This window comes from Drosophila gunungcola (genome assembly GCF_025200985.1).
Source record: "Drosophila gunungcola strain Sukarami chromosome X unlocalized genomic scaffold, Dgunungcola_SK_2 000032F, whole genome shotgun sequence".
Taxonomy (NCBI): Eukaryota; Metazoa; Arthropoda; class Insecta; order Diptera; family Drosophilidae; genus Drosophila; species Drosophila gunungcola.
The window spans coordinates 975854-991827 of record NW_026453186.1 but is presented as its reverse complement, the minus strand read 5'-3'; the positions used below and the strand labels follow the sequence as shown (position 1 = coordinate 991827).

The following is a 15974-nucleotide window of genomic DNA, read 5'->3' as shown; positions in this document are numbered from 1 at the left end:
ATTAAGCTTGTTTTAGCAAATTTTAAAATAAGAATTCTAGAATAAAAGTTTTGCTTTACATTTTTTTTTGGCCCAAAATATTATTAATATAAAAAAAAACATTATCTTAAAGACTTACAGTCTGGTGAAATTTGGTACAATTCATGATGCAATATTTGACTGATAATTCGGACCCAATTCCATTTTAATTACTCGTTTATTCAAATATTTCAGTTTAAAATTAAAAAAAAAAAAAAGTGTTCCACATCTCGCCATTCCACCTGCCTTCACAAACAAATTTACAAGTTTAAAAGAAAGGGAATACCCCAAGTATATTTTTGAAATGGGATGGTATATTTAAGCAGACCACTGTCGGTCACATTAATGTTGCAGTCAACAGTTTGTCGCTTAACTTTCTGTTATGAAAAAGATGATTTAACATTTCTGTTAGGAAAACGTTGATGAGACAGGAGAGAGTAAGAGAGAGAGAGAGCCCTTTGTAGTGTTGGAAACATCGATGTTGCCCCGCCAAACATCGATAACCGATGTTTTTAAAACATCGATGTTGGCATCGAGGTTTCTCCACCTCTAATTATCGCTTTCGCCGAAACTTAAAGGCTGAGTGGATTTTTGTAAATAAGTGCATTTTCTGAAGATGATTTCGGTAACTTGTGTGGCCCCTGTGAATATCGCTCTAATAAAATATTGTAAGTAATTTATCCCGCAAAGGCTATATTTATTAAGCTCAAGAAATCTAAATTTGTTATAGGGGGAAAGCGTCACGAAGAGCTAATACTACCCATTAATGACTCTATTAGTATGACTCTTAGCACTGATGAGGTAAATATTGCAAAAGTTGGGTAAACAGCTCGAAACTCTTAAATTCTGTGAACTAGCATATTGATGATATAAAATGTTATGTCATGTACTTTTAATAAACCTGAAACTAAAGCCCGTTCCAATTTACACGCGAAAGTAAATAAAACAAGACTTTATTCAAAAACTTTCTATTTTGAGAATTTCACTTTTCCACTCATTTTCTTTGGCTGAGTTTTTCTGTTTGTTTAACCAACAACAACAATTTGTTGGATTTCATTTTTGATGTAAAATAAATAAAAAAAATCTTAATCTGTTGTAATACCTACTAAAAAGTTCTTCAGAATATTGTCTACAAATTTTAAATTAAAGTTTAAAGCTGAATTGTTGAACAACTTTCTGTTTACTTTTCGAGATGATAATATTTTTTAATATATCGTCTGAAATTGGTGTTCAAAAACTTTTTTGTTTGTTTCTCCAAGTAATATCTAAAAACATTTGTATTGTGCATTTCTGTATAAAAAATATGTGTTTCGAAAATTATAGACAACTTGAGTGGATCAATCAATTCAAATTAATAAGATTTTACGTGCATTGGCAGGCGTTAATGTATTTAAATATATTTTTTATGCACTGTATTTAAATATATTTCTTTATGCACTTTATCAAGTTGTGCGCCAAGACCACAGTAGCCGCTTCGGAAACCTTTGAAAGGAATCGAATGTGGTTAAATGGAGAGGAGGTCCCCTTCGAGGAGGGTTCACGTCTGTCCCGCTGCTTAAAAGAAGGTGAGTGTGCACAAATACACAATACCGACATTCCCTCATTTGTGATACTTTTAGTACACCGACTGGCCCTGAACAATGGCTCCCAGAAAGTGTCGCCATCGTGGAAAGTACACATAGCATCGGTGAACAACTTTCCCACCGCCGCTGGACTGGCATCCAGTGCAGCTGGCTATGCCTGCCTGGTATACTCGCTGGCCCGTCTGTACGACATCCCGCTGGATGAGGAGCTGACCACGGTGGCCCGGCAGGGCAGTGGATCGGCATGTCGCAGCCTATATGGCGGATTTGTCCAGTGGCACCGTGGCGAGCTCACCAATGGCAGTGATTCGGTGGCCAAACCAATTGCGTCGTCAAAGCACTGGCCCAACATGCATGTACTCATTTTGGTCGTCAATGATGAACGGAAAAAGACTGCCTCGACGAAGGGAATGCAACAGGCTGTGAAAACGTCGCAGCTAATCAGGCACCGGGCGGACAAAGTCGTTCCGGAGAGGATTGCGCAATTGACGGAAGCAATTGAAAGTCGCGACTTTCAAACATTTGCAGAGATCACAATGAAGGACTCAAATCAGTTTCATGCCATCGCACTGGACACTTATCCACCATGCGTGTATATGAACGATGTGTCCCATAAGATTGCATCTTTTGTACACGAATACAACGAGATAATGGGAAGTTTGCATGCAGCGTACACTTTTGATGCTGGACCAAATGCTTGTCTATACGTACTAGAGGAAAATATTCCCGAACTGTTCAATGCCGTTCAAAGGGTGTTCCCAAGTGATTCTGTCGACAGTGCAACGTACTTACGAGGTCTATCCGTCCCAAAAGTTGACAATATTCATCAAATTGGGGATGCTGCGAAAACTAAAATCGATTCATTAGATGTTAGTGCAAGAAACGCTTTTAGATATATAATTCACACAAAAGTCGGTGAAGGACCAAGACAATTAAACGATGATAATAGTTTACTGATTAATGGGTTGCCATTGAACCACTAAGGGTAATTTTAAAACACTGTGCATGAACACAATCAATTCCGAAACTTCAATATCTATTTAAAATGCTAAACAAATATTTTGAAATCACATATTAATAATAAATTTAATTATGATATCAGGTGCTAAATTATAGATATCAAAGAGGATTATTTATGGGACTATTTTTTAGCAGAAAACCATTTATTGCGCGATTTAATAACCAAAATTCAACCTTAAAGCGTATTCTTCAAAGACTCTAAAATGTTTTGTGGTTTTTTTTTTGTCACTCTCATCGCAACCATTTTCATATATAAAATTATTTATGTTATTTATATAAGAATCCGTTGAAGAAAAAATGATAAAATAAATTTTAATTTGAAACTTACGTTAAGGTCTTTAAATATCAAAAAAAAAAGTTTGTCATGCGGGCTGTTGCAAGTTCGTGATTTGGCTTGCCAATCGGTAAGTATATTTGCAGTACTCATGTTTAGTTGTAGAAAGTCAAAAATTATTCAGCTCAGATATTTCGTCAACTTTAAAACAAAGGTATATTGTTTTTAAATAAAATTAGCTTTTCCACAACATTTCAAACCATTTTTCATTTGTGATTTTTAAAATGTGATCGTTTGAATGCAACTTTGAAGGACATTTGTTTCTGGAGCAACATTTTACATGATAAAGGAGAAAATTAAAAGCTACAGCTTGACAATAGATGTCTCTTTTATGTTTTAAAATTTGTTTATTTATGCACATAAACAAAGCTTTGTGTAAAGGAAACAATAACGGTTAAGTACAATAGAATGGGGTTGATGTAGTCAAAGATTTTCAACAACAGAGAACGCATCAAAAGATTGACGCCTCCTTACTACTCACCTTGTATCCGCAAACCTTTGTATCAAATGAAAATCTATACACAATTTCGGTCACAGAAAACCGGGGGATCACAGTAATAGTAAGTCTGGAACTTTGAATATTTGAATATATTTAACAATCTGGGAAAAATTGGCTAAAACAGTTACTCCTCCCTATAAATTTAAAATAAGATATATATTTTTGATTTTCTGCATGAACTTGTTCCGCAAATTTTCTCTGATTTCACCCAAATTTCTTGATTTATGGAGAAAACTGCTGAGAATCAAACAACTTTTTCAACATTCTACGTTTTCTTTGCCTTGCTAAGAAAATATTTATTATTCTTTCTTTTTTTTTTTTTGTTTGATATGATATATGGCAGACTTCAGTTTAAAGTTTACATTTTAAGTGATCGAAGCACTGCTATTTATTTTTATACAATGTATATGTAGTAGATATTAGATACGATGTAATCCATTTTTGCACAAATTACGTGAATTATGTATAAATAAGCAACAAATGAAGAGCGTAACAATTAGTAAATAAATCTTTGCCGTTGCACTGAGTTTATACTCCTTATTAAATAATTAAAAATAAGTACATTTTATGGTCATGGTAATATAATGGTTAACATATTTATAAGGTAAGATTGTGGTTTCATGGGTTGGCATAAAATGAAAAACATCTCATGTAAAACCCTAAGAGTACATAATCAAAAATTAATTTTTACACAACGATTATTTTCAGATTTCCTAATTTTCATTTTAATATTATCTACCGACGAATGCAAAAAATAAGCGAGAACTCTTTAAACTCATTATCTAATGATGAGGCTTTAAATGTTCCACATAGTTCTCCGGAATGAGTCCTGTTTTACCATTTAGGGTACCTTGCAGCCAGCCAGGTTCGTGGGAGTACCGAACTAAAAGAATATAAATGAATCAGATATTAATAATCTGACATTGCATTTTTCCAATTTTACAAAGCGACTTTTGAAATAACTTCAGATTATTTTTATAACAACCTTTAGTATTGGATTTCGTAATCACGCTCTTCAGGTGTAAGATTATATATTTAAAAATATATGTGAAAATACAAAGAGCACCTATTCTCTTAAGATTATATTAAATATTACCTATGTTATTTCAGGTGGGGGATCATATTTAAATTCCTAGCGCTATAAAAAAATGTCAAACGTTTAGGTTCACGTATTTTATTTGAAATAGTTAAAACCAGTTACTTAAACCCCAAAAAAAAAAACAAAATAATCTAAGAGTTTTCAAAATTTTTTAAAATGTAAAATACAAAATTGGTCTAGCCCCTACATTTTAAAAACCTTTAAAATTCGCTATTAAATTAAGACCTTTAATTTCTACCTGTCTGTAAAACGGAAATAGAATATTTTGTAAGCAAGTGTCTATAGTTACACGATCACTTCGAAGACTATAATTCGTTAACTCTCTTATTAATTGCTGCAAGAAAGCATTTAAAGCTTCTATTGTTCATTGCACTTACCATTGGTTATTATTTGGTTAGGCTCGAATGAAAGTTCACCTTCACTTTCTCCCATGCAAGCATAAAGTGTGCGCACACGACTGCAAACGACAAAAAAAAGAAAACAAAATAAGACATATAGAAAGTAGAATTAAAAGAGCTTCTGTAAAATGCCGACTTACGCTGTGCCCGTTGACAAATCGCGTTTTATTTGGTTGATGTCACGATTGCGATGCATTTTACTAGGCGGATAGTCAGAGCTTTCGTTGGCGGAGCCGCCACAACTAAGACTAACTGAGGGCAACGTGGTTGCCGTGACGACTTCGTCGCAGGTGGGATTCAGAAGGGGCGACAGCGACGAGTTCTGCGACGTTATCAGTGCGTATTCATTGGAGTTGCGAGTGTTCAAGTGCTGAGTCACATTCCCACTGCTGTTGGCCACAATGGAGCTGCTGCCCAGGCCGTTGTTGGAAGATAGTGAATCACATACGCTGTCGTTGGAGCTCGACGTCGAGGTGGGCATCAGGGGCGAATAGTGCTTTGTCTGGCCGTACGAGTGCAGTCCGCGCTGCACGGGCGGATGCTGCTGCGGCCCACTGGCACCGCTGCCCAGAAATCTCTCCTTTCGCATCGCTGTATTTGGCGGGGAAACGTTGCTTAGACTAATACGATTGCTTGAGGTAGCACCAGCACCGGCACCAGCACCAGCACCAGCACCAGCGGTGTTCGTGTATATGTGGTTGCTGGAGCCCGACTGCGACTGTGACACCGGAGTGGCCGTGGCGGTCATCAGGTACTCCGGATGCCGAAAGTTGCTCGTACTGCTCACGGGAACGGCGTGATGCGACGTTACGCCGCCATTGTTGGCACTTATGATCCCGTAGTCGGGCGCCACCTCGGCATCGGTGCAGGAGCTGGGAACGTAGCGTCGGCTGCTGGCCTCGTTCTTCGATATGGTGTGTAGGTTATTGATGCTGCCAATTGTCGGCGACAGTATGCCGTTCAGCATGTGCATCGGCGGCGACAGGGATATGCAGCCAGCACCAGCCGAGCCACTATTGATTACGGTCGATCCACCGCTCGTCATGCCCAGCACATAGTTGTCGCCATTTGGAATATTTTGCAGGCTCGATGACATTGTGGGCTCTGTACAGTTGGATTTGTTCACCACCCGGTAGATTTTCTGCTGGGTGAGGAACATGGGATTGCCGGCCGTATTGCTGCTACCCATGGCACCCGTGGAAGCAGCTTTTCCTATTTGAGATGCCCGTGGCATCCGAGTCGGTGGACTGCTGCGACTGGGATACATGATACTTGGCGCTTTCGTGGCCTCCGGTCCCTTCACATCGGCGCTGGGCTTGTTTTTGAATATCCTTTCGTAGTTATCAATCAGAATGTTGATGACAATGTTGTTAAACTTGATATCCAATATGGCGGCAACTGATTCTTCGCGCGGGCGCAGCAGAGTTGGTCCGAAAACAACTCCAAGATTAAATACTGACATTTTGTTCTTTTCGTATTTGCGTGAAACGCTAGAAAATATGAAAACATACGTAATAATTAATATTTTACATAGTACAACTTTTTTTTAGTTATTATTGGAAACTAAATCGTTACAATTAGCTTTAAAGTTATATATTGTCTTTAAAAGAAATGCCATTGTGAATTCTACAAGGTTTATAAAAAATATGAATATATACATATGAAATAATATATAATGCAATAAAAAATTTATTCAAATAATTTATTGGAAACTAAATCATGTGACAATTAGCTTTAGCTTGTCTTTAAAATAAATGTAATGCTACATTTTGTTCTATACTCTTAATCTTGTAAATTCTAAACGTCTTATTTTGTATAAGACTTGCTTAAAAACGTCTCGCAAAATACGTAGATTTTAATTTAACCAAAAATGCTTACTGAAACACTGAGATTCCTGGAATTTTTTACTTTGCAACTTAAACAAAGAAAATAAACGATACATAAATTATATATTTCAAATGGCATCACTTTAACTAATTAATTAATGGTATCTACATAACTACTTACTCTGTTAAATGACAAATAACCATATCTAGCATCTGGAAATTAGGCTGTGGTAATTTGTAGACCAGCTTGTGTACCTCATTCACGCGTTGATTAAGGGTTTCTTGCTCTGCGAATGTTATTTTAAATAATGTGGAACAATGATTGGGCAATTCGCGAGGCTTACTTGCTGCTTCAATGAAATCACTGTGGTACTGATACGTCATTAGCGGCTCATTCAGATTCCGGAGATACATTTTCAGGGCACTCGCAATGGTGTTGCTTTCCATTAAATCCCGGTACTTGTCATCGACAAACACATCGTCCGTTTCCTTTTGATTCAGACCCAGCGCCAACAGCTTGCTGATTTTGGTTCCAACGCCACTCTTTCGATAAATGCCTTCATCCTCCAGACCACGGATTTCCAATACCTTGATGCACTTGCGAATGAACGTGAATCCGGGTTCATCCAGATGATATGCCTCGCTGACTTTGATTTTACCGGGAGCCAAGTAAGTCTGTGTACAGAAAGATAATATAGAAATATATATTGCTTAAGGTTTTGTTATACCTATGTTTGCAGGGGTAACAGTCTTTAAGGAGATTTCGAAAGCAAGCCGGTTGTTAATTTATAATTACTTATAACATATGCATTGATGTAACATATTTTAAATGCGGAAATTTAGGTTGAAGCTACTGCTGTCAAATCTTGTGTTTTCTCCCTTAAGTACTTATTTTAATTTACTCACTGGCTCCGTGCCATCCATAGCACTAATCCAGTACCGATGATCCTTTTCGCTTAAAGCTTGAAATGTGTACACGACTCCTGGCTTTTCTTTAAACGTCAAATCGAAGCAAAAGCGCTTCTCAAACTCCGACGCCCGTCGCTGGCAGGAGAAAAGCGTCAGCTTTTCATCATCGCGAGCTTCGGGTCTCGTGAAATTGTGGTTCATTTGATTGAACTGCAGCATGGTGAATTCCCGCTTTTGCTTCTTGAATGTGCAATAGTACTTTGTCCAAGTGGCTTTGAATGGCTCTAAAAGGGAGATTTTCAGAATGGAACCTATAAGTCGTTCGCAACAAGAAATTAGTTGATGGCAGTGAATTTCGTTAATATATTTTATTGATTACTTCTCAATATCAATAAATCACTTTTTATTTTAATTCAAAAGGGTTCTATTTTTTTTAAGTTTTTAAAAAGCGAACATTATGTTTTGACTAGTGTAAAACTGTGTTTTTTAATTAAAATAAAATATATGCAATTTTATAGCGTTAAACATTCATGTTCTATGTGCGAATAAATATATCTCTTTTTCGAAAAGGGTCAGTTTGGCACCACAAATAAACAACAACAAAAATTGTTATATTAAAAAAAATAGTCATCAAACAGAAAACAATCATATAAATGTGAATGTAATTTAAACTACGTACTTTTTTCCATTAAAAATAGGTAACCGCGTTTTGTAAAAATTTCCTCGGGTTTCTGTCAACAATAAACGTTAGAAAATCATTTATAAACATTTCGTTTAACCACTTACTGTGCGCTTTTCCATGTACTTTGTTTTTAGTTCAGTCACTTTTTCGCGTGCTTCCTCGAAATTTTCCCGAGTCTGCAAGCAAATAGCAAAATTATTGAGAACGACGGTAACTTAGTCAAATGTAGTAAGAAAGAAAGTAAGTCTTTTAACTTTTGTGACTTTTTAAACAACAATTATATTTATAATGTGATTTTTTCTAGGTACATAGACTCTGCCCATTTCAAAATGTAGTTAATGCAAAATTCAATTAGTTGAAGGATAACAGGGTGCGAGAACTATAAAGTTGTGTGTATTTTATCGACATCTTACCTTCTGCACCTTGTGCCTCAAATCCTGCAGGTAATCGCGATGATCTTCCGCCTGTTCGTGTGCTGTGTGATAGAAGACCAACCAGCCAGAAATAAATGCAAGCAATATTTCGACAAATTCGAATTTGATTCGTTCCTGCACTTCTTGTATGCGCAAAACATAGCTAAGTGACTCTTGGATATACTCGCGTTCATGCATGCCCAAACTAGCATCAGCCTGCAAAAGAAACCAGTGTATTATATTGTTAATACTGCCATTCAGTCACGAGTAACCCAATAATAAATTGAGCGTTTTGATATGTTTTCAGCAAGCTAATTTACATGACAATCTTACATGCTCGAGGATAAGTGGCTTGATTCGTTTTCAGCTGCCTCCCAAAATATTACAAAAGTCCAGGAGCGAAGGACCAAAACAGAATTAGAATCGTGTGTTGAAATCAACTTACTTTGTTATATTTTACATATTGTCTATATAGCTGTCGATAACTGTCTCAATTCTTGCTAAGCTTTAAAATTAGAAGAAACAACCATTGAACTTACAGGAATTTTCCACTGTAAAACACTGGTCAATATTGGCACAGGTCCACAATTTTCAACGCAACACAGAATTTTAGACTTCTACGGGCAAGTTCCTAGCACTTATTACGATAATTTATTGGGCACACGCGTTAAAAAAATTTTCAGTAGTACAAAATGTAGCAATTAAAATTGTATATGAATCATATTTCTTCAGCGGTTTGTATGTTTTGTTTTGTTTTTGTTTGATTTTTAGGACACTTACAGATTCAATAATTTTAATGTCAAATATTTAATTTAATTTAATTGATTTTATTGATACTGAAACGTCAGAATGCTTATCGATCTATAGCATCATGAAAGTTTCACCCCATTTAATAGGGTATTTATAAAATTTGTATTGTAATGTTTTAATCAACATTTTATTTTTCATTTAAGCCTGACACTCGAATAAACAAAACAAAAATGACAGGATAATATATAAATGTTCGAAATTTTGTATCACGGATTTTCCCTTCGTATTTTTTTTTGATTCAGGTGAGTGCAAAATGCTGAAATTTTTATGACTTACCTCCTGTATAGTATTTTCCGGTTTTTTTGTGGACATATTCAGGAAACGCTCCTGCGACTGACAAAATTTCTCCGTTTTCTTATCAAATTTCTTTTTGTTTTCTTTGACGCCACCAATTTGCTTTTTTCGAAAATCCTCCAGAGACTCAATAATATGTTTATCAGCGAGAGTAAGCTAAGTAATAGATTGTTCGGATAAAATCAAACGGTTTCGGAATATGATTACGCAGTGGCGGATAGAGTTCTATCAAATTTTTTTGAAGATACTGCCGTTCCATTAAAGATCCGCCACTAATCAGTCAATAGACTTACCATTTTTTCACGCTCATCTTCAATGTTGCCAATAATAGCACCGAATCGTTTAAGGCTTTCACAAATGACATTTTCATCGTCAGTCTGAGCAGTGCCTATGCACTCAAAGTTAAAGTCGGTAAGTAAAATGGCCAATTGTTTCATTCTAGTGGACAGCACTGGAAAAATGTAATAACAATTTGGTAAAGAATTAAAATAAATAACAAATAATAAGGGGAGTACTCATAACAAAAATATTTTAGTTTATATACCTATTTAATCAGATTTTTCTCCCTACGGAGCCCATTAATTTTAAAATTTATTTTAATTTAACATAAATATTTATACTTTTCAAATTGTAAAACCCAATTAACACCTTAATTTGCATTCATAGAGAGCCTTGTTCTTCTAGCATATTATAAGTAAATAGTAATATACAATAACTAAAACTTTAACACCGCCTCTAATTAATTTAACCACATTTGGTAAAAGCCGACAATGGATTTTTATTAAATGGATGATCTTTCAAGGTATTTTGGCTACATGACCAATTTTGAGGAGATTGCAAGAGAAGCCTACCGGTTAGTAGATTGGTATCCACATCGTAATGTAAGCCGGAAGTGCCCAAATATGCGATATGTATCATTTCAACAATTTAAAGAGTACCTGTATCAACTGCAGAGCCCCGATCGTTATTTTGCAGGTTTATGTAGTATGCCGAAAGCATAAAAGACGGAAAAAAAGATTCTGATTTACAGGATAAGCAAAATATCAATAAAATAACGCTTTATTCAAGGTTATCAGTATTTAGTTTGACGCATTACAAAAACAACTTCGCTAGTGAATGAAAAGGCTTGTTTAAAACTCAGTTTACGCATGATTATATGAGAATTACCGATATCGACATTATTGAATATTTATAATACAAAAGGTTAGAACGGCTAGTGTCCTTAGTGACAAGGCCAAATACTTTATTTTGCCACTATTTAATAAACCAGTTAAAAATAAATAATCTGATTTTTTTCACTTACTTTTTGCCGCACTCATAAGATCTTTGACCTCTTTGATTATTCGTTTTATTTGATGACTAGTATGATCCAGTTCCTTTTCATGTCGATTCAAATTTTCGCGAAAGTCTGGACTATCGACGATGCATTCTTCAAACTCCAGTGGCTCCAAGCCGCGGCGTATATTTTTGCCGCCGCCCATTGTGGTTGCTTTTGGCTTTAATAATATTGAAGAGTTTCAGGCCGGTTTTATATTCACTGAGTTCGGTTCTTCCTCAATTGCCAATATATTGTGTATATTTGTCAGGCGTTGAAACTGCAGTGTTTGAAACATTTACAGCAAGAATTACTCCTTTTAAATATTTACTTTCTAGTGTAAATACATTTTCTCAGTGGTTGGACGATGCATATTGGTGTTCCTGTGGATATAACTGATGCAAAAATAATTTTAATATATTGTCACGTTACTCGTTGAACAAAAGAGTTACTTATTCTCTGTTCATACATACAAATTACATTACAATTGATACATATAAGCAAAGGTTTGCGGTCTGAATAATAGGTTTTACAACTGAATAACGCGTAGTTACATAGAAACTAAACTAACTTGCAATTCATTCGTCAATAACAAATTGTTAAAAGTAATTATTTTAATTGGTCAACTGTTTTTTTACGTCTCACAATCAATTTTTTGTAGTTACTTTTAGAAAGCCTTTAAATTAATTTAGTCTAATTGTGAATAATTGTTTTAGATGTAGCTTTTTTTTAAAGATTTTCAGGGAAATCTTTTAGATAAACATATATTCAATGTATAAGTGAAATGGTATTGGTATATTTTGAGGCTGCTGCTGCTGCATCGTTTACAACCAGTCAAACGATTTTGCGCTGCTTGAGGTTTATCATGGCTTCCACGTTGTTAAAGAACGTGTCTCAATGATCAGAGCCAATTAAAATAAAAATAAGACGTATCGTTGTTGAGATTTTTCAATGATGAGCTCTTGATTACAGTTATTAAGGCTCACACTCGACACTATAAAGTTCCGCAGTCAACGCGTTAAGATTGATACTCACAATTTGAGTGATTTACACACAATTTCAGTGATTTATTTTAGTTTTATAAGGAGTATGGATTTCACACTAGTCGAAAATCACACGGGGCAAAAAGACGACGATTCGATTATGCTGATCAGATTGTTTTGGTCCTGTCCAGCTCATCCTTTTGAAACTAAGATTTTGAGCCACAAGACATATAAAGCCAGTTGTACCTCAACATGAAAGGATTTTTAAGCTGCAGCGTCAGAAGTAGGTCCTTCGTGGCAAAGATCTATCTAGATAGCGTCACATTAGAAGCCGATAATGTAATAAAAGAGTTTAAAGTTGGGAGCCACTGAGAAACAGGGATTGATCGTCTCTGCGAAGGCACAGACACAGCTTCATGGCCTTCCGAAAATGAAGTTTTAGAGGATTTTGATTTAATTCCGAACTTGTAGGCCCCTACCTATAAAGCTCCTTGTTCTTTGCAATTATGGCCGCCTGCCTATGAACGGTCAACAGGTGGGCACCACCATCAATCAAAGAGGGCTCGATGAACTGTCGACGAAGCTGGGCGTTGCAACCAAAAAATCACAGCCACTTGTGCCTGAAATATTAAACGTTTATTAATAAATCGTTTATTTTAAAAGCTCTACTTCAGCAGAAACGTATACGATGAAGTGTCCTTGTCGACAACTGACAAATTTCTCTTCTATAGTTCTCTAAACGCCAAGTTCTTCTAGGGTGTAGTAACAGCCCTTAGGAAGTCATGTTTTAACTCAATCAGGTATTAATGATTAGTATCAATCGATTAGTTTGTCTTCTTTGAAAACATCTATAATATCTCCTTCCCAGATCCTTAAATCACTCATCAGTTTTTAGAGAACGATTATACAATGAGATTTATTAGACCGATGGGCTAGATAAAAATTGGTAAGTCAGCGACTACTTTTCGATTCTTTCTCATCAGCAGTTTTTTTCGGTACACTAACACCTTCCTAGACTTCTTATCACTCGCGAATACACAAGCGTTTACCAGAGGCATGTTTAACCACACTTGCAATATATAGCCCCTTAGTCAGTTCCCTATCAAAAGCTGATAAGTCCCTCTATTACATAAATAGAAAACTGACTTGGTGAAATGAGATAATTTCCAATCAACATGCGAAACCATCTGCTTAACATGGAAAATGCTCTCAAACATAAATATCGGTTTTCTAATTTTAGGCTGGTAAGCAGCCGGTCATATTAAACAAACACAGCCACCATACAATAGAGCTGTACGTATCAATCCAATCCTTCCTACCCTAGATGATCGAAGATATTAGCGGAATCAGGTTAAAAAAGCAACAATACTCCTTATTCCAAAGTTTCGATTTCAAATGATCATTTAAACAAAAAATTCAGCAGTAAATTTAACCTTTGATACACAGTATCCAAAATTTAAACGTACGTATGAAAAATTAAAAATACTGTTATATGAGTTAAGTAAATTTAATATGTAATATGAGTTTACTTAATCGACTATTACCAATTTTATAAGTTGCCAATAAATATATAATCGATAACTTAAAAAAAAAAAAAAAATCAGATTCATCTATGTATTTTCCAAATACACCCATTTTGCACAAAAATAATCTTTCCATCATAAACCGGTAGACAAGAGTGTTGCTTTTATCCGGCTCGAAGGCCCTCTAACCACCGACCACCTGTTGAAAAAGTCCACGTGAATTCCTTATCAACCTCCAAATAAAACTATAGAAAATTAACATATATATAAAAAATTAATCAAAATAAACTGTCAAACTAAATAATAATAATAAAAAAAAAAAAATATAGACTCTCTGGAAAAATGTTCTTGCTTTTGGTGTCACAGAAGTTTTTTTGAGGGAGTTTGCAAATGGAATTCATGATGTCCGGAAAAACGTTATAGATAACAGTCGAATGGAATTCAGTAATTCCCAAGAATTTTTGTTTAACTGAGAGGGTCACTTAGAGCGAAATCAGTGCAAAGATAAATGTATAAAATGTTTGTATCTGCACTGTAGTGTAGGGATATTTGGTAAAAATTGAGTTCTGTAGCTCTACTTGTTGTGTTAATTCAAATAAATTAAACGAAAGTTGTTTGTGTATGAATATACACACAAAAGGTTATACATTATATATAGATAATGTAAATTCCAGCTGGAGACGAAGGTCACCGGATCCAGTGCTCGGAAAACATATTATTAGGTCTAACATTGATGTCTAATTAGTTAAATAAATAAATTATTACTATACTTAATTTAGCTGGGAAACATCAGCTGACGGAGCATGATTGTGGAATGCAAACCACCCAATAAAAACACAGCTGTTGCTATGCATTTTCGAGTCTAGTTTTCAATTTACTTCATGGTGAAGAATTAGTTATGCTATTTTTTTTTTAAGGCTTTAAAAACACTTAACCATTCTGCCTTTAAATTTATCTTATCGCTTTTCTTAGTTATTCCAGCCTTAAGTTGTTGATTACACGTACATATGTACGAACATACTTGCATATGTACATACACCGCCTATATTGTGGCGATATTGTGTACATGTTTTGTTTAAAAATAACTTTTATTTGTGTTTCCCCTTAATGATAAATTGAAGTCGGTGGTAAATAATTTATTTTCACACTTTGCAACACTATTTATATGAATATGAGGCGTATCGAGAGATTTTTTTGCATAAACTTGTTAAATTTCGATGTACATATGTAAACATTCATCTAAAAACTGGTTGCGAGGCCACTAACACCATAATTCGGATTTCGGACATACCCCTTGGACGAAAATCAACTGCAACACTAAATCCTTTGTTTATATTGTATACATGTAGTTGTTTAAAAAACTAAATAAAATATACATATACATAGATACACACCAGCACATATATGGAATCACAAATAAATAAATCCTTAAAATTAATCGTCTATTGGATCACTTGAAACACTCTTTATGTGATTTTAGCCCATCGGAATTCACTTATACAAAAGAAATGCTCTTAGTTACGAAAGGCAACCGTCGGTAGTTTTTCGCGTACCGCAACCGCACACACATTTGTACCGTGTTAAAATTACTCACAGAGTAAACATTAGTGTATGAGTAATTTCCCCAATAGCCAATGTTGCTCTTAAAACGTTAATTGACCGCGTCGCGAGTTTCGTATCAATGCACGGATAATATTTAACCCTAATTGCACGTATTATTTTATTGTTTTCCAGTGCAGCGCATATATATTACTTCGACTGTTAAATCTCCGATTAGAAAAAAAAATTACTGTAGGTCTGATAAAAATACACAAGTTATCCAAAAGTGCTGTTAAGTATTTTAAATGTGCTGTTAAGCGCATCTGATAGCCCATTCCCACGGCGACACATCCACTATCACATTGTGGGATGTTCCATAAGTATTTTGTGTGCTTTTTAGTTGTCACGTTGGTATTCGTATAGTTTTTTCCATGCAGCAATTAATTATTCACATTTACAGTCAAAATATGTAATTTAAACAATATAAAAATTTATAAAGTAATGCTTTCCAAATTAGTGTTTGTTTTTCGCGATAATCTGGTCGACCGATATTACATAGAGAAGGCCCAGGACAAACATTTAATAGCCTCTTCTCACCAAGATCCGTTAAACGGATGGTCTATAAATTGACGGACTTATTTTTGCGACAGTTGGACTGGAATTCTTCATCTTGACAATGAAAATATAAGCATTCACAGAAAAATAAAAAGAAAAAATATTGAAAATGGA

The 15974-nt window shown here is 35.2% G+C and overlaps 2 protein-coding genes across 11 annotated transcripts; one reads left to right on the top strand and one right to left on the bottom strand.

Annotated features, from left to right (window-relative positions):
* Positions 1-530: 530 nt before the first annotated feature.
* On the top strand, positions 531-2948 carry LOC128260516 (diphosphomevalonate decarboxylase). Of its 2 annotated transcripts, XM_052993589.1 has the most exons (4): positions 531-686; positions 749-819; positions 1466-1583; positions 1638-2948. In XM_052993589.1, the coding sequence occupies exons 1-4, from the start codon at positions 635-637 to the stop codon at positions 2582-2584; spliced, it is 1188 nt and encodes a 395-aa protein (XP_052849549.1). In that variant the 5' UTR covers positions 531-634; the 3' UTR covers positions 2585-2948. The 2 variants fall into 2 exon arrangements, with proteins under 2 accessions (XP_052849549.1, XP_052849550.1); XM_052993590.1 differs by lacking the exon at positions 749-819 and having other exon boundaries at positions 541-686.
* A 753-nt stretch (positions 2949-3701) lies between these two features.
* Positions 3702-15498, bottom strand: LOC128260507 (rho GTPase-activating protein Graf). 9 transcript variants are annotated; one of them, XM_052993574.1, is made up of 15 exons: positions 15101-15498; positions 12663-12803; positions 12236-12604; positions 11189-11595; positions 10179-10336; positions 9868-10041; positions 8782-8997; positions 8473-8544; positions 8366-8417; positions 7684-7997; positions 7122-7452; positions 6959-7064; positions 5092-6441; positions 4931-5010; positions 3702-4337 (listed from the first exon to the last, which is right to left on the bottom strand). In XM_052993574.1, the coding sequence occupies exons 4-15, from the start codon at positions 11364-11366 to the stop codon at positions 4237-4239; spliced, it is 3132 nt and encodes a 1043-aa protein (XP_052849534.1). In that variant the 5' UTR covers positions 11367-11595; positions 12236-12604; positions 12663-12803; positions 15101-15498; the 3' UTR covers positions 3702-4236. The 9 variants fall into 9 exon arrangements, with proteins under 9 accessions (XP_052849534.1, XP_052849535.1, XP_052849537.1 ...); XM_052993575.1 differs by having other exon boundaries at positions 12430-12604; XM_052993577.1 differs by having other exon boundaries at positions 15301-15498.
* Positions 15499-15974: the final 476 nt, after the last annotated feature.

Coding starts and splice junctions, on each gene's coding strand:
- LOC128260516 (XM_052993589.1), top strand. CDS start 635: ATGATTTCGGTAACTTGTGTGGCCCCTGTGAATATCGCTCTAATAAAA. Junction 687..748: donor TATCGCTCTAATAAAATATT/GTAAGTAATTTA, acceptor AATTTGTTATAG/GGGGAAAGCGTCACGAAGAG. Junction 820..1,465: donor TGACTCTTAGCACTGATGAG/GTAAATATTGCA, acceptor CACTTTATCAAG/TTGTGCGCCAAGACCACAGT.
- LOC128260507 (XM_052993574.1), bottom strand. CDS start 11,366: ATGGGCGGCGGCAAAAATATACGCCGCGGCTTGGAGCCACTGGAGTTT. Junction 7,453..7,683: donor CTATGGATGGCACGGAGCCA/GTGAGTAAATTA, acceptor TTCTGTACACAG/ACTTACTTGGCTCCCGGTAA. Junction 4,338..4,930: donor TAACCAAATAATAACCAATG/GTAAGTGCAATG, acceptor ATATTCTTTTAG/TTCGGTACTCCCACGAACCT.